The sequence below is a fragment of the Neolamprologus brichardi genome, chromosome 17, assembly GCF_056152115.1.
Source record: "Neolamprologus brichardi isolate AB-2024 chromosome 17, ASM5615211v1, whole genome shotgun sequence".
Classification (NCBI taxonomy): domain Eukaryota; kingdom Metazoa; phylum Chordata; class Actinopteri; order Cichliformes; family Cichlidae; genus Neolamprologus; species Neolamprologus brichardi.
The window spans coordinates 37,590,772-37,614,351 of NC_142120.1; the positions used below are offsets into that span (position 1 = coordinate 37,590,772).

Here is a 23,580-nt window from a genome sequence, read left to right on the forward strand (position 1 = left end):
ATTCTCTTCAATGTGCACAGCGCAGTCCAGGAAAGGCAAACAGTCGTCCTTCGTGTCTTCCCTGGTGAACTTGATGTTTTTATCCACAGCGTTGATGTGCGCAGTGAAGGATTCCACTTCTTGTGTCTTGATTTTGACCCAGGTGTCGTCTACATATCTGTACCAGTGGCTGGGTACTCTTCCTTTGAAAGAGCCAAGAGCCTTGCTTTCCACTTCCTCCATGTAAAGGTTGGCTACAATAGGTGACACGGGGGAGCCCATGGCACAGCCATGTTTTTGTCTGTAATAGCCTTCGTTGTATTTGAAATATGTGGTGGTGAGGCAGAGGTCTAACAGTGTGCAAATCTGATCGGGTGTGAAGTTGGTCCTGTCCTCCAAGGAGTTGTCTTCTTGTAGTCGTTTTCTGACAGTCTCCACTGCCTCCGTGGTGGGTATGCAAGTGAAGAGAGAGACTACATCAAAGGACACTATGGTTTCATCTGGATCCAGGGTAAGTTTCTGGACCTTGTCAGTGAAATCGGTGGAGTTCTTGATGTGGTGTGGGGTGTTCCCCACGAGAGGAGCAAGGATGGTAGCAAGGTGTTTTGCAATGTTATAAGTGGCTGAGTTTATGCTACTGACTATGGGTCTGAGTGGGACAGCTTCCTTGTGGATTTTTGGAAGTCCGTAAACGCAGGGTATGGCATCCCCTGGGTAAAGGCGGTGATAAGTAAGGCGGTCAATGATTTTGTCCTTTTCCAAGTCTTGAAGGCAAGCTATAACTTTCTTTTTGTAGCTGCTTGTGGGGTCTCGCTTTAAGGCTTCGTAGGTATTGTTGTCACTGAGGAGAGTAGTGATCTTTGTATGGTAATCTGTAGTGTTTAGGACCACGGTGCATCTTCCCTTATCCGCTGGTAAAACAGTGATGTTGTGGTCTTTGCTCAGGGAAGCGACGGCCTTCTTTTCCTGTATTGTGAGGTTGGACGGAGGGACTTTGGCACTGGAGAGGGTGGCTGAGACTTTCATCCTGATTTGCTCTGCTTCTGTCTGTGATAATTTATTAATCCGTATGGCAGATTCTGTGGCTGTGATGAGGTCCACTATGGGCAACTGTTGTGGAGAAATGGCAAAATTGAGACCTTTGGCTAATACTCTCTTTTCAGGTTCAGTGAGATTCCTGTCTGAAAAGTTCTTAACCCATTTCTCCTGACTGTCTTCAGGTGTGTTTTCTTCTATGGGTTGTGTAGGTTCAGATTCAGAATGAGGAGTGTGTGTTTTTGAAAGCAAGGTGTGAAATTTCCTGCGTTGTCTTTCTTTTCCTTTCGAGTGTTGGGCCCGCTGAGCCTTGTCCACAAACTTGTAAACCTCTTCTAAGATTGGAGAGGGTAGAAGTGTTTCCAGTTCCTGCAGAGTCTGGCTGATCTTGATCTGGAGGGCATCTATAGTGAAATGGACCTGTCTTATCCTTTCACTTAAAAAACCAAATGAAAAATGAAAAAAGGAACTCCAGCAGAGCGCCGATCCATCAAGCGGTCTCGATCACAGCATCTGTACCTGGTTCCTTAATCATGCCTGAGTGAAGGGGATGATTTGTCTACACAAAGAAGCTGTGTGATCTCTGGAGACGGCCATGTTCGACCGCGTCTGCCTGTAAGTCCGTTTTTTCGATCACAGTCCACTTACACAGGTGACTGAAATAAAAATACAGTTGAAAGACACAAAAAATGATGCTGTTCTCATATTGTTCCCGTGCCGCTGAGCGTAGACCTCGGCTGGTTTCGTACAGCATGCCTCTTCGAGCGGCTGCCCAAGCCTCGGGTCAGCCTGCTGTACTTCAGCACCTTCTTCATCGCACCTTTCTGCATAGTTGGCTACCTTCTCCCTGTGCTAACTTGATCTTGGCCTCTAGTCTCCTTCTCCATGGAGGACACTGCTCCTTCAGGCTGTCCATCTTACAGCCAAGCATCTCACTGATCACTGCTGCCGTGGTCAAGATCAGCTGATTAGCCTCAGTGATGGTTGCAGTGGGATCATCCACAGTGCTGCATCCACAACTTCAAGTAGACCTTCTGAGGGTACGTGATGCAGTGTTGGTAACCGGCTACAGAGGGTCCAGGTTTCCACCTTCAGGTCAGTTCCTCTTGCACTCAATGCTCCTCCTTCCATCGTTCTTGGGGCTTGGAGTAATGATCCCCCCCCGGTCCCTGACAGCAGTCCCTTCTTCCGAATGTTGGAACACTGAGCTACTATTTGTTGGGAGCACTGCAATTTTAAATTCCTGTGTATGATCTGTACTGACAACGAAGCAAGGAACATGGAAGCTTGCAGAAAACCTTCCACAGGCTGACAGGTGTCAGTCAGACTGGGATTGGTTGTGTTGTTGTTGATAACAGCACTCTCTCTCAGGACAAAATGGAAGTTTTTGTAGCACTGTGGGTTTTTTGACAGCAGCTTTCAGTTGTGCTACATGGACACACCTGCTACAAGCTTTCCGAGGCGCGGTGCAGACTAAACTGTATGAGTGTAACCTGAGAGTCTTTGCTTCATTAAAAATATCAGACTTTACTTTTATTTTGGACCATTTGCATAAAGTGCAATGACTGACTGACTCGTCTCCAAGGCTTGAAACTCTTGAACGACTGGAGGTCTGCCAAGAAGGACTCTTTATGTTTAGTTTGTGCAGTTGCTGGTGCTTTGCTTCAAAGAACTTTGATGAGTTGTAATGTTGCAAACACGGAGGAATTATGAGATTAAGAGACAATTCAGGACGCTGCTGGAATCACCGAATGTCTTTCATGTAAATCCTTTAATCCTGTAAATAATTGGACGTCGCTTGTTACCAGACAGAAAGTATGGACGACTGAAAGTGTTTCTTCTGATACTGGTGAGGCGATAAAAAGTCATGCAAACACTGTAAGGTGGTCTTAATGACTACAACAAAGACTAACGTCACTCATGTATTTATACCTGCACATTTCTCACATCATCCATACTGAGCACAAAAACAGGCTTTGACATGAACAGATGTTCTGAAATAATCAATGTTTAATCATCTCTCAGAGGTAAGGTTATAGTGTTGTTGATATGTGCGTGGAGCTGTTACGTAGACATCTTTTTGCTTATTCATGGTTACATCTCTGAGCTCAGCTAAATATGCAACATATCTACAGTATATATGTAATACTGTGCTCAACCTGCAGATCTTACAGTGATACAAACAGCATCACTTGAAGCCACTTTATTAGATACTCTAGTATTTATCATCTGGGCGAACATAATTGGATTTTACTGTATTCTACAGTAGTGAAACGCTTGATTTGTGGACCATTGCAAGCTGCTTTATTGAGCCATTATTGAATAATCTTTTCTTTTTCCAGGCTATAACAAAATTAAGTTTGAGAATGACTTGAACACACGGACTTGGGTATTTTATTATAGCATTTCATTTGTATTCATCTGCTTTGAATTAGAAGATTTAAAGGGGAAGTCATTTAATACAAAAGTACACTGAAAGATCTTTTTTAAGTGGCAAATACGATTAATTTAAGAGAGCTTGTTGTATCTGGGAGCATTTCTTATATTCAATATTTTCTCCTCAGCATAAATCAGCCTCTTTATGATGCACCTGGCCACAGGTCTGTAGGGATATACAGCCGTGGTGCATGGCTGCACGTTTGCGGCTTTGAAAGTCTCCTCATTTGAACCCTTGTAACCTCATAAGTACAAGAAAGCTTTATGTTCTTCATTTAGGCTAAAAACATAAACAAATCAGTCTCAATGTGATCTGTCAAAATCAAAATCACGCTTTTGGTCAGGATGACTTTTTTATGACCAACTTCAAACATCCATATCTTGGGAAACATGGATGCAATTTTAGTAGATGAATTCCATCAAATTAGTGTAACAGAAACACAGCAACAGAAATTAGCATGGCTGCTTTACCTTTTTTAAACCTTTATTAGCAGCATCGTGTTCTACATGTGATTCTCCACTGAGCTTATCGTGAAGCACAGAGCTGAGCCCAAGCTAACTGTTGTGTGCTGTTGAATGCAAACTGAATGACTGCCTCTGCAGTGATTAATAACCCTGCCACATGTTCACTTATCGTACACCAACCTTGTGAGATTGATCTTTTTCACCAGTGGCTCCCTGCTAGTCATCCTGCTCGAGCTGCACTTAAAAATGAGTGACCTTGAGCTTTTTGGGAGGGAAGAAATGCAAGAGTGTACTTGACTTACAACCACAGAAAAGAAGAAGAGCTTAATAGTAAACGTCTTTGCAAAACAATCTTGAATTTTTCTATTACAATGATTTTCTATCACAATTGTGGAAGCCAAAAGTAAGCTGGTTCTACCTCAACATTACAATACCATACTTGGCTTTTGGAGCAAGCAGTGATCATATATTTATATGTATTGGAGGCAGATATCATCACCCCACCTGAGATTAGGTACCAAGCCCCGAGAGCGATGGAAGAAAGTGCTGACTGCAAGAGGAACCGACCTGAAAGCTTTAAACTTGGATCCTCCGTTGCCGGTTTCCAAGACTACGTGAAGTACAGACGGATCATATACTAGATGATGTGAATGCAGCACTACGGACCTACCTACCATTACAGAGACTAACCAGCTGATCTACACTACAGCAGCAGAGATCAGTGAGATGCTTGGCTACGAGTTGAACAGCCACAAGGAGCAACATCCTCCATGGAGGAGACGAGAGGCCAAGATCACGGTAGCATGGATGGAGGTTAGCCAACTATTGGAGCTGCAGAAAGGCGCGATGAAGAAGGTGCCTAATAAGTACAGCAAGCTGTCCGTACCTGAAACCTTTGAGACTGCAAGCAACGACTCACAGCCGCAAGGTACACCAGAGAGATCGAAGGCAGGAGAATAAACCAGCTGTTCTCCACAGAACCATCAAAGGTGTACTCTCAGTGGCAGGGGAACAATATGAGAACAGCACCACCAAGGGTGGAGGCAGAACAATACTGGAAGAACATATGGGAGAAGGACGCAACCCATAACGGCAATGCTGGGTGACTAGTGGATCTGAGGGCAGACCACCCTCCCTGAACAGGGTCCAGTAACCATCACAGTGGGAGATATCCAAGAAAGGGTCTCCAGTATGAAGAGTTGGACAGCACCAGGCCCCGACATGGTTCACGCCTGCTGGCTGTAGAAGCTGACTGCACTCCACGAGCGTCTGGCAGCACAAATGAACCAGCTGCTAGTTGATGAGAGACACCCGGAATGACTAACTAAAGGTCGGACAGTCCTGATCCTCAAGGACCCCCAGAAGGGACCGGTCCCCTCCAACTACCGACCAATAACCTGCCTCAGCACCACGTGGAAGCTCCTGTCAGGCATCATAGCGGCTAAGATGAACAGGCACATGGCTCTTACTGCAAGCCTGATAAGCAACATGCATCCAGAGATTATCTGGATGCATGTTGCAGAGGCATAAATGACACTAGATTTATATGTCTGTATCAAATTAATGCCATAGGAACCACAAAACCTTCTAAAACCGTATGCCCTAACCTGATGTGCACCTCCCTTATAATGTATGTGCTGTTGATGCAGCCTGCTCAGAAACCGGCAACAGCATTTCCACTTGTGGAGTCTCTACATAGATCCAGCACAGAGGAGCATTAGTAGGGCTGACCAAAGTCTCATATCCTGATATAAGACATCTATCGTCCTGATAACGATATAAATCACAAACATGTTACATTTTCTGTAACTTCTGTGAATCTCGGGCAGCTCGACTTGCAGGAAGTGTTTCCAGCTGTGCGTCGTGTAGCTGGAGTCGAGTGTTTTAACCGATGCATGAAACGATACATTTTTAGACATAAGTTGTAACGGACGCCGTTTTCTTTGTGAGTATTTATTACACGGCGTGCTGCGGGGAAAAGCCTGTTCTAACGTTTGAGTCTAAGCTTTATTTCTTTTTTACTTCTCATCCATAAATAATCTGCTCTTTCACGTGATTCAGTTTATTTTGAAAAGTCTCAACAGGATCTTGAGCTTTATTGTGAAAGGTTTATGTGGAAAATAAACAAGCGGACACGCGATGCTGTTACCGTCGTTGTTGCTAACGACAACGCATAAAAACAGGCGCTTGTCCGTCCGTAGTGTGGTTATATTAAATATAAGAGAAAGAGAGAACTTTAAGAAATTAATAATAACTACAGTGACATCAAAACATGAAAAAATATTGCTGTAAACAGTTTATTTTGCGACACCACGAAACAAACGATAGCGTAAAATGAAACGATGTTTTTATATCGTCATCAGATATATATGGTTATATCGAGCAGCCCTAGGCATCAGTGCTAAATTTTACAATAAAATGCGTGATTTTCATTCACCCAGCAGCCGGGTGCTTGCTGTTTCTTGCCTGTCCCATTTGGTTCTTTTGCCTAAGAATTATTGTCTAAAGCCAAAGAAATTTACCAAATGGACCATCCCAGCCTTGCTGTATTGGTCTATTTGATTCAGCTTTGCTTTTATTGTTTATTTTCTTTTCATTTGCCGAACACGGGACAGACTTGACTGGGGAAAAGAAAGAGGGAAAGAAAACGAGCGGGGAAGAGGGACGGTGATAAAGCCGGGGGCTTGCTACTTATCTGTGCCAGCAGCCACAAACCTAACTTTAAGCATTTATAAAGTTTAATAGTGCGCTTTATTAAAAAGCAGTGATCTTGAGTACAGCTGTTATGATACACTTTAACATGGAAGTCTAAAGGGACCGACTCTTGGAGCCAGCCTCGTAATCTTTCAACCCCAAAGTTGCTGCTGGTTGTAAACTCTCTTGGATTTTACCATCACAAAAATCGAGGCATTGTTTGTTTTTGGATTCACGCTTCAGCTGTCACTCACATCACACAGCAGTCAAAGCCAAATCAGGAAATAAAATCTGCTTTGTTTTAGTGAAAGTATGACGACGATGCTGATTTCACATCTGAAAGTGTTGAGCTGTCTACTGAGCGCGTTCAGAAACACTCCTCTGGATTTTGCCTCTAGGCAACCTTTCACAGCAATTACTTTATTAAACCAGCAAAATAAGATCCTGCTGCTGCTGAGCACTGACAGACACCCTGACTGCATCTGAGCTGACATTTATACTGCTGTACTTGATAGGAAAATGTCATGCGAGCCTCAGAAAGCCTGGCCATACTGTCTTTTGATGCATGCGTGAAGCTGACTGGTTTGTGGAGCAAACACTTGCTGACAGATGAGACAGATGAGTTGGATAATATCTGACACTCACTGGAATAATGAGATCGTGTCTTCAGAGTAAGAGATGATTACCTCAGTTATTATTGATTCATATTTTCCTGTGTACTACCTCTGTGTTATCCAGGAACTTGGCTTCCATTAACATTATCACAGACATACATATGCTTCACTATTAAACTTTGTTTAACCTCATCAGTCCAATCTGTCAAACGCTCTACTTTCCCTTCACACCACCACTGATTGCACCGTGTTGCCTTAGTTTATTCAGTATTGCCTCATTCTTATACTGGATATGCTGTGGGCCAACATTAACTCGTCTAGTGTGATTTGTTTATGTTTTCATGCTTCATCTCTTGCCATGTTCCAGGCCTTTTTTAATCCCTATGGATTTATGTAAAAGTATTAATCACCGTATGCCAAAGCATGCACAACCCCATTCTTCCTTTCTAACGAGTGACTGTGCTGTGAAGCAGGCAGAGATAGCACAATGAGTCGGGCTATTTTGCAGGAATGTTTCAATTTCTCCCCTTATTTTCTCTGCTTTCACTTTCAATGGGACGCTATCAAACTGTACCATGTGCAGTTTCTGCTTATCACTGCTATTAAAGAAGCAGACTGCTACAGTTAAAGCAGAACTGAATGACATTATCAAATTCTCCCATGTTACACACTTTTTTTGCCAAACGGGGTCTCGTGCTGCATCGAATGTAGGAGAAAATTTGGAATGACATTGGAAGCTGTGGGACAAATAAGTCCATACTGAATCTCAACTGGGTATTCGCACAGCCAGTTTGAATTGAGCATTTATTTCTTTAAAAAGACTTCCTGGCAAAAACCAAATGAAATGTATCCGTGTGGATAATGTGGTTTCAGTTTCCGATGTGCAGTGAGTGCATCGGGGTCTTTTAAGAGCACTGACCAGGGCTGCTTTTTTCTCAGTGCAGAAACAATCTACTCCAAGTCATAAACAGTGTTAGAACTAATGTTCCTCATGCAGTCAGATATTATGCATCCTTACAGAAGTAGCCAGCGCTCCCTTTACGACCTTAAAGCGTCAAGCTTTTTTTGCACATGTGAGTTTGCTGGTGGGCATTGCATCATTTGCACTGGTCTGCATTACAGGCTCGCTGGAGGTGAAGCTACCATCCCCTATTTATAATCCTCACACACCCACACATTCGTTTTGCAGCCCTGCAGACCTGCTCACTGACTGCAGCGCTTTGCTTCATTGCTTCTCAGTGTAAACACTCCATGATCAGTTCACTGTGCCGTAAACCAACGCTGCTATTTGGAAGCCCTGTGAGGTCACGTTTGACACGAGCAAAACAGAGACAAAGCACACAGACGTATTTTGCTTATTCTTCCTATAAAAACGATTTGCTCTTTTTCGACAGTTTCCTGCTCGTTCAGACGCCATCTGTAGTGGCTCCATGCGCCGCAGTTTGAGAACCACTGTTCCACTTGTATTAAACCTTCATCAGGTCATTTTTGTGGTCATATTTAGTCCCTTTAAACTCTTTAGCTACTAAATGCCACACCATGCTACCAGCGTCATCAGCTGTGTCTGTCTGCTGTTTGCAGCACGGCCGCCTGCTGAGACACGAACGTGTGCAGGCACTGCAAACACAATGCAAACTGAAACATATGTGTTACGTGCCAAGAGGTGTGGCTTTGCTTTTGTGTTCTAGTTATCTTTCAGGTGTCAAGCCTCCACCTATTGGCCAGTTCGAAGTTGATTGGCATGTGTCCATTGGCTGGTCTGGGCCCAGTTGGCCAATCACACGCCGAGGATCACTACAAATGAGCAGCTCCCTGCCAGCTGGTGGCTGCTGGCTTCTGCTATGACAAACATTTGTGAACAGGCTTCTTTGTATTATGTGTGGTGGGAGGCTGGACAGGTAAGCTGGGGTACCCTATACACTGACTGCAGGCGTTAAACTGTTAGACACACTAGGTTATACGGTTGATGCCACTTTTGTATGTTTTCACTGACCTTTTGTCGAGCAGCAGGTAGGCCTTTTGTTTTGCATTTTTCTTTCAGTTAGGCCCTGGGAGCTCTCGACCTCTTTTTGTTTTATTACTTTCTTTGATTTGGCTCAACAGCCCAGTCCTCCTCCTCCCTTTTTTCTTATAGATTCCAATAAATCCTGCCTGCTTCTTAACTGTCCTGTTGTCCTCCTCCTTCATTGATTGTGGTTGTCCGGTGTTGCTGTCTCCTTCCTGCCTTTGCCACCACCATGGTGGGGGGGACGTAACATATGAATTCACTATTCAACATTTTCCTCTTGAATATTACAGAGTTTAGCATCCATCCATATGACGGTGTAAAATGATGATTAAATATGGCACGAGGAGAAACCTCGTGCCATCTGGGAGCCATCTCTGCATCTTACTTCAATAAACATTTATACCCTAAAACACTTCCATCTATGAAGACGTGCAGAAAGACCCGCACGAAGCAGAGTCCAGCTCTTGAACAGATCAGTCGCTCTTCTTTGGTGACTTCAATGTGAAAAAGGCTGCATACAAACACTTTTTACTCCTGCAGTCCCGAGAGTCGTCTCTGCCATCTGATGTTCTATTTGGGACTGAAGGATCCTTAAAGCAGCTCTGCTCTTAATTGATTTGGAAAGTGTCCAATGCCTCAGTGACAGGATTACATCTTAATGTTCTGTGTCTGCATTAAAGATTTAGGGAAGCCTTAAAAAGCCTTTGGGCAGAGCAAGAGTCCGAGACGCACGCACACACACACACGCACGCACGCACACACACACACGCACGCACACACACGCACACCGCCATGCCAACTCGATTCTTCAAATTCCAGACCTTAAAGACAGGTCACGATGCACCTAAGAAGTGAAAGCAGCCAATCATAATTCAAGCTGCTCCCTCATAATTATCATACCTGCTGCCAAAACAAAATAAGATTCCTTCAGGCACCGCCTCAAACACTCAAGTTCACAGGATGCACACACCTGCATCTCCACCTGCTGTTGAGGAAGACGCAGATTCATCTTCCTTTTATATATTTTCACACAGGTTCGCAGGTGTTGCTGTTTTCACTGACCCTCTTAAATACAATTAACACAGCGGATTAAAAACATGGGATCATTTCTTCTGTTTAAACTTTGTAGATGTTGCTGATGCAAACTGAAGACAACAGGGTGAGCACCGATGTGGAGCTTTAAACAGCTGGAATCACAGAGGAGCCTGAGCAATGCCTTTTTGTTGGTGTTGATAACAAAGCATTAAGGTCTGAGATGGGATTGCAAAAAGAGCCAATGAGCTTAAATGCTTCATGGAAGGATTATTCTAGAATTGTTTACACTCACCTGCAGCATAGCAGCAGCCAGGTAGACAGACATAAAGATGGGCGTCAGGGTTGTGTGGCCACTCTTCATGAAGTGGATGGCGTAGAGGAAAATCAGGTGACCGGGGATGGCTGAAAGGAAGAGCATCTGTGCAGAACGATGATTGGCGCCTGAGAAAACACAAACAAGATGGAAAAATTAGAGCTGACCGTGAGAGATCCACAATACATTTTTCTATTCTTTATGAAAAACACACAGGCTGGTGACAAACTGTCCACCAGCTGCCCCCACTGCTTCTTCCAAACACAGAGCTAATTTACGCCTGCAGGAGAGGGTCTCACAACGAACGAGCAGGGAAATGGCTAAAAACATGATATCCAATGTTAAACACGTGCGTGAAAGCCAATTAAACAGTGCCAGACCACAGTGCTGGTTAGACTGGAGTGTGTGTGTGTTAATACTGACCTTTACCACAGAATGTGCGGCAGGGGTAGTAGCAGCCCTTGGCCTCATCGGGAACTTCCCCAGGAGCACAGTGGAAATGAAGGTGGGTGGAGATCCTGCTTGACTGAATAGCCACCAGGTTACCTCCAATACCTGCACGTTACAGGAAGCAGTCATCAACATAACTTCAACAACAGCATGAAAGCTGAAACAAAACACTACTTTTCACTTTTCCTAAGTGAGAAAACATCAATATTTAAGAGTTCAAAAACCTGCTAATATATGTCCCAAAGCGTGGCTGTAGCTCAGGTAGAGCCGACCATCTGCTGATCCTTAGCTGCTCCCGTCTGCATGCCAAATATCCAAAGTGTGAATGCTTGTATGAATGGGTGAATGAGGCATGTTTATAAACTGCTTTTGGTGCTCCGGGGTAGAAAAGTCCTCTATAAGAATCAGTACTAAATATTATTTAGAGCAGCGCTCACCAACCTCTGTTGCTCCACAGACGGTTTAATGTCAGACAATATTTTCACGCTGCAGCCTTTAAGGTGTCGCAAATAAATACATAAATAAATAAATACAACAAAATAAAATGGACAAAAACTGTGGTATTTTGTAAATATAATAATAAATAAATGGTAAATGTTATAAAAATGCTATTTTTATAGCTCTTTACTCGTCCCTAAGGACCCCAAAGCGCTTTACACGTTCAGTCATCCACACATTCACACACTGGTGATGGCAGCTACATTGTAACCACAGCTGCTCTGGGGCGCACTGACAGAGGCGAGGCTGCCGGACACTGGCGCCACCGGGCCCTCTGACCACCACCAGTAGGCAACGGGTGAAGTGTCTCGCCCAAGGACACAACGACCGAGACTGTCCAAGCCGGGGCTCGAACCGGCAACCTTCCGATTACAAGGTGAACTCCCAACTCTTGAGCCACGATCGCCCCAATAAAGATGAATTCACTGTGTAACTTTATTAGCAGCGTCCTCCTGAACTGCGCCAACAACATGGAGAGTAACATCCTCCTCTCTGCTTCTTAATGCTCTCTGGTCGCTGTGGTAACATGTAAATATTTCTTTCAAAATAAGACGCACGACTACAACACAGGAAAAGACCCGGGGAAACCGAGTTAACGATAAAAACCCTGAAAACCATAAATTTTACACCGGAGCCTCAACTCTCGCGGTACCGGCCCGTGGCCCGTGGCCCCGCTGCTTTAGAGTAAAACAACAGGCACTGCTGGAGTCATGATAATCAAGAGCTGCATGATCGTGTCTATTAGCCTTTACTTTATGACATTATATGCATTGTGACACTGCAGGGAGTGCTGTTAAAAAACAGACAGGTGTCCTCAGGTTGCAAAGTAGAGCACATGAGTAACTGACAACAAGCCGCTTCTTCTTCTTTTTTTCTAAATGTTTCTTGATTTTTAATTGTGCTTAAACATTGGAAACCTGTGGGCAGAGCTTAGGGTAATTAAGACACATTAGCTCTGCAACATATTTCGCTAACACTTCAAGATTTTCAAAAATAAAACATGTGATTGTGAACAGTGAGACCTGTTAGAATTAGAAAAAACCTCTGTAGCTGAGAGGAGACGCCTGTTCTGTTAAAGGTCTCTATTTGTTATGTACGTGCCACGAAAGGTCAAAATGAAAAATGTAGAACAAACTCGTAGAACTCAGGATGTCTGTGATTCTGTGTGGATTGTTGTCCATTTACATCACGGCGGGAGAGAACAACGATTGCTGAGAACTTTGTTCTGCATGTTGAGAAAAAACACGATCAACCCAAAGTTACCCAGAAACTGGTTTTGCTTCAATGTTATAGAGACTTACAACAAGGCCACAGCTAGCTTAGAGTGCTACAATAAATAACTACAAATCTAAGTACTTATACTGTAATTACAGTCTGTCATTTTAAAGTAAAGCTTTCTCCACCAGCAGGTTACCAGTGGCTGTGTTCACATTTTCAGATCGGTTTGTTTCTAGCACAACCCCGGTTTCCTCAAGGCTCTGCCTGCTAGCATGTAGCACCTCTCCGGGGGGTTGTGAGGTTTCCTTTGGTTATTGCTGAACACATTTGTCTCATGTTCCTCTGGATCTATCTGCCAAAGTGAACAAAGAGTCCTGGTGTTTCTGCTCTTACATAACTATCAATATGTTCACATTTTGCATGTTTTCCAAGACAGTGAAATGATTACAATCATCTTCTTTATTTCAAAATGCTTTAGATTTTTCCATCATGTATTTAATCATCAAGCAGATGATCAGTGATGGAAATATGAAACACCATCTGTACTGACAAACATGCTGATGTTATATTCACGTGCCTCAGCATCACCTTTCCTTCAGCAGGTGACACAGTTGTGTTTTTGTTCCCGTAGCCACAGTGTGGTGACTAAACCACAGAGGAGAACTTACACAAAGACATGAAGAACAAGCAGACAGGTGTACACAGAGCAGGTCAGAAGAGGAGAAAGTCCGACTGCTGTTATGTACATAAACTGTTCAGGGGAGGTGAGAACTGGCAGGAAGGAGGATTATTTATTCAGAAACAATTCACGTATTTGCTATTCAGAAGGTTAACAGGACTACATGTCATCGGATGGTCACTGTGATCATGTGCTGGAAACCAAATACAAAGGACAAGAAGCGCCGCCGCGTGGTTAAGCCTCCCAAATTCGTTTTGTAGTGACTATATTAGATTAGACACCGCTGCCACCTCAGGGTGATGTCTCCTTAACTCGATCTATTGAAGCTCTTTGTCTGCCTGGTGACGCTGGAGCATCAGCAGCCCTCCCACAGGGCCTGTAAACATATCACTTCACAACGAGCGTTCACACTCTCTGCCATCTGTCCCCTCACATTTCTGTCCTCACCGTTTCCGTCGGCCACAATCCCATGCCATTCTTTAAAGGTACAATGTGGAGACTGATGTGAACCTCGTGTCAGTGTGGAAAAATATAGACAGGAAGTAGGGGCAGCTGGCCTGGCTTTGTCTGCGGTGGGAAAAAGAGCTGGATCAAAGTTTGAGTTTGGACTGCACTGAAAGTTAGATCTCATCAACATGTGGATATATTATGTGAAACACCCAAAACAACAGAGAGACAGAGCGAGTGACTGGGTTCTAATGTGTATGCAGTCGATGCAGTTATGTATGCGGCTCGTACTCGAGGCTCTAAAAGGGACTGTTCACATCTGTGAAGCTGTGTCCTGTTGTCAATCTGTCTGAAGCACCAGCAGCATTAGTGACTGCACTATTTGACTGCTATAAGGGAACTGTATGGAAAACGTTTGGAGGTGACGACAGGGCGCTGCACACTAGTCGGTTCCCACAACTACTTGGTCACCAAAAGCGATATAGCTAAAAAAATATTGTGATATTAGATTTCCCCCATATCAGCAGGCCTAGTGCTGGCCGATATGGGGGATATCTGCCGATATATGCATTTATCACAGCAAACCAAAACCATGTGAGAACCATGTGAGAGTGATCACACATGTGAGTGTTGGCCCCCCCACCTTCTTCAAATCTAACAAAAGTGGTATCAAACGTTCATGCTGGTTTGTGCTACGTTTGTGCTACGTTTGTGCTGCGTTTGTGCTACGTTTGTGCTACGTTTGTGCTGCGTTTGTGCTACGTTTGTGCTGCGTTTGTGCTACGTTTGTGCTACGTTTGTGCTGCGTTTGTGCTACGTTTGTGCTGCGTTTGTGCTGCGTTTGTGCTGGTTCGTGCTGGTTTGTGCTACGTTAATGCTGGTTCGTGCTACGTTTGTGCTGCGTTTGTGCTGGTTTGTGCTGGTTCGTGCTGGTTTGTGCTACGTTAATGCTGGTTCGTGCTACGTTTGTGCTACGTTTGTGCTGCGTTTGTGCTACGTTTGTGCTGCGTTTGTGCTGCGTTTGTGCTGGTTTGTGCTGGTTCGTGCTACGTTTGTGCTGGTTTGTGCTGGTTCGTGCTACGTTTGTGCTACGTTTGTGCTGCGTTTGTGCTGCGTTTGTGCTGCGTTTGTGCTGCGTTTGTGCTACGTTTGTGCTACGTTTGTGCTACGTTTGTGCTACGTTTGTGCTACGTTTGTGCTACGTTTGTGCTGGTTTGTGCTGGTTCGTGCTGGTTTGTGCTACGTTCATGCTGGTTCGTGCTACGTTTGTGCTGGTTTGTGCTGCGTTTGTGCTACGTTTGTGCTGGTTTGTGCTACGTTTGTGCTGGTTTGTGCTACGTTTGTGCTGGTTTGTGCTGGTTCGTGCTGGTTTGTGCTACGTTTGTGCTGGTTCGTGCTACGTTTGTGCTGCGTTTGTGCTGCGTTTGTGCTGCGTTTGTGCTACATTTGTGTTGGTTTGTGCTACGTTTGTGTCCTGTTGTCATTCTGTCTGAAGCACCAGCAGCATTAGTGACTGCAGTGACTGCCGATATATGCATTTATCACAGCAAACCAAAACCATGTGAGAATGACAGAGTGATCACACATGTGAGTGAAGTTAGCCCCCCCACCTTCTTCAAATCTAACAAAAGTGGTATCAAACGTTTGTGCTGGTTTGTGCTACGTTTGTGCTACGTTTGTGCTGGTTTGTGCTGGTTCGTGCTGGTTTGTGCTATGTTAATGCTGGTTCGTGCTACGTTTGTGCTACGTTTGTGCTGCGTTTGTGCTGCGTTTGTGCTGGTTTGTGCTGGTTTGTGCTACGTTTGTGCTGCGTTTGTGCTACGTTTGTGCTACGTTTGTGCTGCGTTTGTGCTACGTTTGTGCTGGTTTGTGCTGGTTTGTGCTGGTTCGTGCTGGTTCGTGCTGGTTTGTGCTACGTTCATGCTGGTTCGTGCTACGTTTGTGCTGGTTTGTGCTGCGTTTGTGCTACGTTTGTGCTGGTTTGTGCTACGTTTGTGCTGGTTTGTGCTACGTTTGTGCTGGTTTGTGCTGGTTCGTGCTGGTTTGTGCTACGTTTGTGCTGGTTCGTGCTACGTTTGTGCTGGTTCGTGCTACGTTTGTGCTGCGTTTGTGCTGCGTTTGTGCTGCGTTTGTGCTGCGTTTGTGCTGCGTTTGTGCTACATTTGTGTTGGTTTGTGCTACGTTTGTGTCCTGTTGTCATTCTGTCTGAAGCACCAGCAGCATTAGTGACTGCAGTGACTGCCGATATATGCATTTATCACAGCAAACCAAAACCATGTGAGAATGACAGAGTGATCACACATGTGAGTGAAGTTAGCCCCCCCACCTTCTTCAAATCTAACAAAAGTGGTATCAAACGTTTGTGCTGGTTTGTGCTACGTTTGTGCTACGTTTGTGCTGGTTCGTGCTACGTTTGTGCTACGTTTGTGCTACGTTTGTGCTGGTTTGTGCTACGTTTGTGCTACGTTTGTGCTGGTTTGTGCTGGTTTGTGCTACGTTTGTGCTACATTTGTGCTGGTTTGTGCTGCAAAAAATTTTGTTTGTGCCGCTTTCATTTCAAAGATATTAATTAAAATTTCTAGAGGTCATCAGAGGTCAACCAGCCCCCCCACATTGATGGAATCAAACAAAATTGATGTCAAACTTTTGTGCTACATTTGTGCTGCAAAAATTGTCGTTTGTGCTGCTTTCATTTTGATTCATTTTGATTTCATTCCATGAACAGCATTCTAACGTATGAGTCTATAGTGTCCAGATGTGTGAGAGTGAAGGTCATCGGTTGAGCGTTTTGAACGGTGTGCGAACTCAAATGGATCCATGTTGGGGGAAAGAGATCATTTGATTTGATGCATGACTAACCGTTACAAGCACTTCATTATTATTATTATTATTCATAATGATTAATTGTTGTGTGTATGAGGGTACAGTTGTTTTGTCTGTTGTGTGTGTGTTCATGTTCAGTCCATCAGTTTAATGTTGGTCAGATGTAAGGAGTTCAGGAGTCTGACAGCTGTAGGGAAGAAGCTGTTCCGGTACCTTGTGGTCTTAGTCCGGAGGCTCCTGTAGGGCCTCCCAGAAGGAAGAAGGGTAGATGTCCTTTATGGCAGGAAGTGGTGCTCCGGCGATGCGCTGGGCAGTTTTCATGACCCTCTGCAACGCCTTCCAGTCCGAGGCAGAGCAGTTTCCATACCAGACTGTTATACAGTTGGTCAGGATGCTCTCGATGGTGCAGCGATAGAAGTTCACCAGGATGTCTGAGGAAAGGTGGTTCTCAGGAAGAAGAGGCCCTGGTGAGCCTTCTTGACCAGCTTGGAGCAGTTTGTCGTCCAGATGAGATCCATCGTTGTCACTGATGAGGCCAATCACCGTGGTGTCATCTGCAAACTTAATGGTGGTGTTGGAACCATCATTAAGTTTGCAGTCGTGGGAGAAGAGGGAGTAGAGGAAAGGGCTCATCACACAGCCTTGTGGTACACCGGTGTTCATTGTGATTGTAGATGAGCAGCGGTTATCCAGCCGGACATGTTGGGGGCGGTTGGTCAGGAAGTCCAGTAACCATTTACAAATGAGGGAACTGATGCCCAGGATTTGTAGTGTGCTAGGACCAGCTGCTCTGAGCACTTAGTGATGATGGGGGTGAGGGCTACTGGGCGGTAGTCATTGAGGTAGATGGGTTGGAGATTTTGGGTATCGGGACGATGGAGGTGGAGTTGAAGCAGGCCGGTACCACAGCGTGGACCAAGGACAGGTTGAATATGTCTGTCAGCACTCCTGCAAGCTCCCCAGAACACGCTCTGAGAACACGCCCGGGGATGCCATCAGGACCTGCAGCCTTGTGGACATTGATCCTGCTCAGCACCGCTCCTACATCGGTGGGGGAGAGAGTCAGAGGTTGGTGGTCTGGCGTCATGTCTGTTTTGGTTGTGGTTCCCTCGCTCAAAACGAGCATAAAAGTTGTTGAGCTCGTTGAGGAAGGAGACATCAGAGGATGCAGGGGAGGGTTTGGTGGTCCTGTAGTCTGTAATGATCTGGAGTCCTTGCCACATGCGTCGGGGTTGGAGTTGGAGAAGTGTTCCTCTACCTTCTTTTTGTAATGGTGTTTGGCTTTTTTGATGCCCCTCTTTAGCTTAGCTCTGGCTGTACTGTAGGCATGTGCATCTCCTGACCTGAAGGCGGTGTTGTGGGCCTTCAGGAGGAGAATGTGGAGTTAATGTGATCCGTAAATGTTGGCATGTCCTAAGATTTGATTTTCACCCAGGTGTCATCCACATACCAGAACCATGACTTGGTGGTGTTCCTGTGTAGGGGAACTACCCAGGAACCATGACGGTACTGGGTCTGAGACCCAGTTTTTGTGTATTTTTGTTTTATTTTGTTGATTATTGTATTTTTCTCTGTTTCATGTTTTATTCTAAAGGGGTCTGGTGCGTCTTTGTCATTGTGTTTAGCTTCACTTTCCTGTGACATCATTATGTTTAACTTCAGTCAGCTGTTCCCCCATGTGTTTACCTCCTGTGGATTTAAGTCCTCTGTTTTCTGTGTTTCATTGTCAAGTCGTCTGTTGTGCTACACCATAGTCTCATTATAGCTTTTATAGTTTGGTCACAGTTTCATAGTTGTCATAGCCTGTTCTCAGTTTAGTAGTAGAGCCCTGATAAAGGCTCTCTTTTGCTTTTAGTTGAGTTCTGTCTCCTCTGCTTTAGGGTCCTGTTTCCAAACACATCGGCTTAACCTGCCGTGACAGAAAACAAAGCCCGGTTTTCCACCTCCTCCACGCACAAATTGGCCACAATGGGTGAAACTGAGTAACCCATGGAATTAAGACACAGTTCCAAAAGCAAACACAATTGATCAGTGCTGAAAGTGGTCCTGTTGCTGAGGTTGGGGTGATCCTGTAATCTCTTACAAACTACCTCCAACGCTTCCGTGACTGGGACGCAAGTGAAGACAGATGTAGCATCTCTCTTCACTGTACATGTCCTGTTTATAAGGTTGGGGAAACCTGCTGTCAGCTGAGACTGAAGAAGTCACTGGATGAGTGACGAGAATTTTCTCCCACTGAAAATGTCCAGATGAACAGAATCGACCTTTTGGGATTTACTTGCCTGGATGATTAAGCACGCATCAGGACATTATTTTATTAATATTTTTAAAATGATAGCAGCACAAACATTTGATCCCACTTTTGTTAGATTTGAAGAAGGTGGGGGGCCACCTTCACTCACATTGAACCCACCACCAGGATCCACCCGTCACTCTGGGTCAAGGCATTAACATTTGGCTAACACTACCTTTGTTTCCTCCTTCAGGTCAGTCTGTCAGCCTGACTGAATATTAGAAACACTCCCACAGTCAGAGACGCTGTCCTGCAGGGCTGCTTCTCCATCATCTCTGTGCTTCTTTGTCTTATGAAAGAAGCACTTGGAAAATGAAATGGATAACTACGTCAGACTTAAAATTGGTTTGGTTGTAAAGAAACACAGCAGCAGGTCAGCGTACAGTCCAGGTGAGCACAACTGTGTCCAAACAACCCAAACAGTCCATCTGCCTACGTCACCAACGAGCCTTTAGCTATTCAGAGGACCTGATAAATATTTTTCACTATTTTATTTTTTATTTTATATGAATACTTTTAGGCTGGTTGTGTTCCAACACACGTTTTGTGGTGTGGTAACATGTTTAACACAGAGTTTGACGGAGGGAAGAGGGAAGGAAATGTGTAGGCTGACAATTTAAGCATCCAATTTGCCAAGAGTGTTTTTCCAACCTTCATACATTTGAAAGTTACATTTCAGCACTGAATTTGGTATTTCAAAAATATGTTAAATGATCACGTTTCATAACGTTTATGGTTGATGTGATCGAGCACTGATTCTGACACAGTTTGGGGTATGAGGGCATTCTTGCCACCTCAGCAGGGGGCAGAGTTAGCTGAAGCTGGTTAAGAGGGCAATCTGGCTTATTTAGGTCACTTGGTCTGACAGGAGCAATGAGGGTGATGAGGATGTCTGGGCCACGGCAAACCTTCGTGGAAGCTACAGCGGGTCTGTGCTGCTCTCAACTGGGCCACTCTGCCTGGAGGGAGGAGGTGGTGGCAGCAAAGGTCTGCGAATCTTGGCTTCTCTTCTCAAGGTTTCATTTATATTGTTTATTCAAATGAGAAAGTGGCAGAATGAAACAAATATGGGAAAAGCATAATGAAAGAAAAACACTGACAGAGGAAGGAGAAGACGACTTATTGGTAGGAGTTAGATGTAAAAAAGGCAGACACCTTATCCTGAAGCAAACAACAGAAGGAAAGAAAAATGGGCAAATATGCCGAGATGACAAGCAAAGATTAAAGACTGGGCTGTCAGTGATGTCTGGTGCAAAAATATACAGCATAATGTATCTGCATGTTTCACAAAGTCACATAAAAGTCTCTAAGACACACACCTGAAACTGCATTTCAGATCAAAAGAAACTAAAGATGACAAAACCCTGCGATGTGCATCGCACAACACGGACAACAGGAAACTGTCAGACGCTCCCTGGATGCTAAAGATGTCAGAATAAAGTTTGAAACCTGCAGTATCAGGATAATTAAGCTTAAACTGAACGAAATAACCCTGAAGCATTAAAACAAAATAATGGAGGTCAGTGTGGGAAAAGAGGGCTTTCTCTCCCCCAGGTTTCATTTAACCTGCCTTTTCTTACCAAGCCCCCTCCCACTCTTTGCTAATCAAACATCCACATGCTTTCCCCATCTCTGCGCGTCTGCCCTTCCTTCAAATCTACTTTTATTAGGACAGGAGCGCTGGTGCATTTTTATCAGCCAAAAGACACGAGGCAGACTTGCTCTGCGATTCCTGAAATCGGAGATGGCTTCTTCTCCCAGCGGTGCAAACAAAAAGTCCCAGTGCTCATAAACGGACACACCGTGGTTCCACAGCTGCTTTGTGCCGGCGGTACGTCTCAGTAGAAAACCAATTAGAGTCAGGTTCGTACTCCATCTCCTTAAACGTCTCTCATTAATGGCATTTAATTAAAAGCTTATCTGTTGTTGTGGCGCTGCCAGAGCCCTGGCAGCTGCGGTTGAGCCCGCTGGCAGCGGGAAATGTGATGAGGGAAAGGTAAGGGAAAATGGAAGAGGACCGGAGACAGACGGACTCCAACTGTCTGCCTAAACCCGTCTCATTAGGCAACTTATTTATGGTGATGAGCATCCGGAGGCTCTTTAGTAACCCTCGTGTATCCAGGGAGTGTGTACCAAGCACGTCCTTCCGCTGCTCGTACGTTCACGCATGTTCACACCTGGGAACTGAGCAGCTAGAGGAAAAAGACAAATAGACTGTGCCGTGTGTTATCCATCTTGTGTAGAAACACTTTGTCTCCATCTCTGCTCCCAGGGTCAAAGACTGCATTAATTATAATCTGAAAAAAGCGCTGTCAGAAAAACAGCAGAAAAAACAGAAAATCCAAAAAACACCAGCAGAGACCTTTTCCATTATTTCTAGATGTGGCCTTTGTCTCCTCTGAGCCATTTGTCTGCCTTCACAGCAGCTCATTGGCCACCAGGAAGCTTTACTGCACCAACAAGGCAAGATCCATTTAATCTGAATCACTTCCACACCTTCTATCATAGCACAGGGTGACCCTGCAGTTGTCTTCTCCAATTTCATTTTCAGTGCGACTAAATACGTGCTACACATCCCTCCTGACAAAATGATTGCTAAGTGTTGTCTCACTACTTAACATTAAATACTGCTACATTACTCTGAGCGGCCAGAGCGAAGAAAACACCTGCATACACACACGTGTTTGAGTCATGGCTGCAAAGCTGCCAAATCACATCATCAGCTGCTTCACGGCACGTTACAGGTTAAAGAGCTGACAGTAACACAGAAGTGAAGAAAGTCTAAAGTGATGGTAGCAGCGACAGTTCTGTGATGTGCTTCGTCAGGGCGCTCTGCTACACGTGGAGAAGAGCAGCTATTACTGAGCCTGGCTGCTGATTCAGCCCACTTATCAACACAGTCAGCAAGTGGAGCTCCAGCTAAAGGCTGTGACAGAGGTCACAGAGATGTGGCCACGAAACACGCTGGTTTGCATTTAATGATGTCCGTCAGAAATAAGTTTAATAAAGCAGCACAGAACGAAATGTTTGCTCCAGTATGAAAGCGATGTGGTGAGGGACGAGGTCTAAATTAAAAACAGGAACTGCTGTTAGCAAAGTCGTCATATTTATAACTGTGCCAAAAATGTCAACTAAGTTATAAGTTCCCAAATATTGGATTTCAGGGAATGTGATCATTCAATAACATCAAGCCTACATTATAGCAGAGTGACAACATGCAACATTATTACCATGCTTCAATGACGCCATGTTTTCTAACCAAGAAACCGTTTGTGTCACAGGTTAAAAGCTTCATGAGGGTAAATATTTAGCTGTGATGCAGCTTTAAGCTACTATTTAACAGTGTGTCTGTGAACCATCACAGAGGTGATCTTAAAACGGCAGAAGCTACACACACAGACGCAGAGGCTTCGCACAGACGCACTGCGTGGTAATGTATAAGATGAAAAGAGATCAAACAGACTCTGAGAGCAGGTTGGTGGGGCATGGACGCCCAGCTGGCTGTTTCAGGAACGCCTGCATTCAGGGCCGGACTCGTCAGGTCAGCCTGTCGATACTTTTGAGATGAATACGGTGCTTCATTAATTCATTTCTGGAAGCAGGAGGAATTTGTTAAAACTGAATTTTCAGCAGCAGCTACACGTACCTGTGTTAGTATGTACTGCAGCGTCTGATGCCTCAGGCTCGAGGCCTTCAGCGTGACCACATCAAAAGAGGCATATTTTAATTAGTTTGGTCTGTTCAATTATGTGTTTTTATTTATTTATTTCACTTTTTATCTTAATAATGTTTCACACGTGCAGCCACAACATGTGTAGCCCCAGGGTGTGCCAGGAGCAGCAGCTGCACTCAGACTGGATGTGATGCTTGTTGAGTTGAGTTGGTAACGATCAAATCTATTGTTGAGGACATGAAGCCCATGACGATTATTCCTAAACTGTTCTCGTGCTGACTTCACAGGTTGTCATGCACAGCTGCTGTTACAGTAGCAGCTGTGCAGAAACTGCTCATAAACAAAGATGAAGGCACATATTATGTTGAGCGGAGCAGAAACACCAGATATGGACATTTCTGTTAAGGGTGGGTTCTGTTCAGCTCTAGCAGCATGGACACCTTACTAAGACACTATGGACCAGATTAACTAACGTGCTGTGGTACAGCTAACTAGGAATAAATGTAGTTAAAAACTATACTGCTGTATTTACAAAGGACTGCATGCACGAGGTGGGAACTCGGAGATTTCTGTAACTGAACTTGTTGCAAACGTATTTCTGAGAGTTCGTTTCAGGTGCAGAATATTAGAGAACTGATTCACTAACATTTGACACATGAAATATTACTTCTATTTGTGCCAATATTAAAGAGGAAAAAAAGCATGTCCCCCCTCTGTGAGCGGTCGCAGCAGATGGCTCCGCCCCTCCCTGAGCCTGGGTCAGCTAGAGTGTCTCGATGTTAAAATGACGTTTTTCCTTCCCACTGTCACCAAAGTGCTTGCTCATGGTGGTGTCTGATGGGTGTTGAGTGTTTTTCTCTATAACTGTAGTCTTATAAAGACACCAGACTAATATTAACCCCACTAACTGTACGTCTTTG

General features: G+C 44.6%; 1 protein-coding gene across 3 annotated transcripts in view; it reads right to left on the reverse strand.

The window, feature by feature from the left end:
* slc41a2b (solute carrier family 41 member 2b) overlaps positions 1-23,580 on the reverse strand; it is a 43,013-nt gene that overhangs the window by 6,806 nt on the left and 12,627 nt on the right. For all 3 annotated transcript variants that reach the window (XM_006806509.3, XM_006806511.3, XM_035914677.2), the window contains 2 exons: positions 11,003-11,134; positions 10,559-10,707 (listed from right to left, as the gene is read on the reverse strand). In XM_006806509.3, the coding sequence (XP_006806572.1) occupies positions 10,559-10,707; positions 11,003-11,134 (281 nt within the window). The remainder of the gene's footprint in view (positions 1-10,558; positions 10,708-11,002; positions 11,135-23,580) is intronic.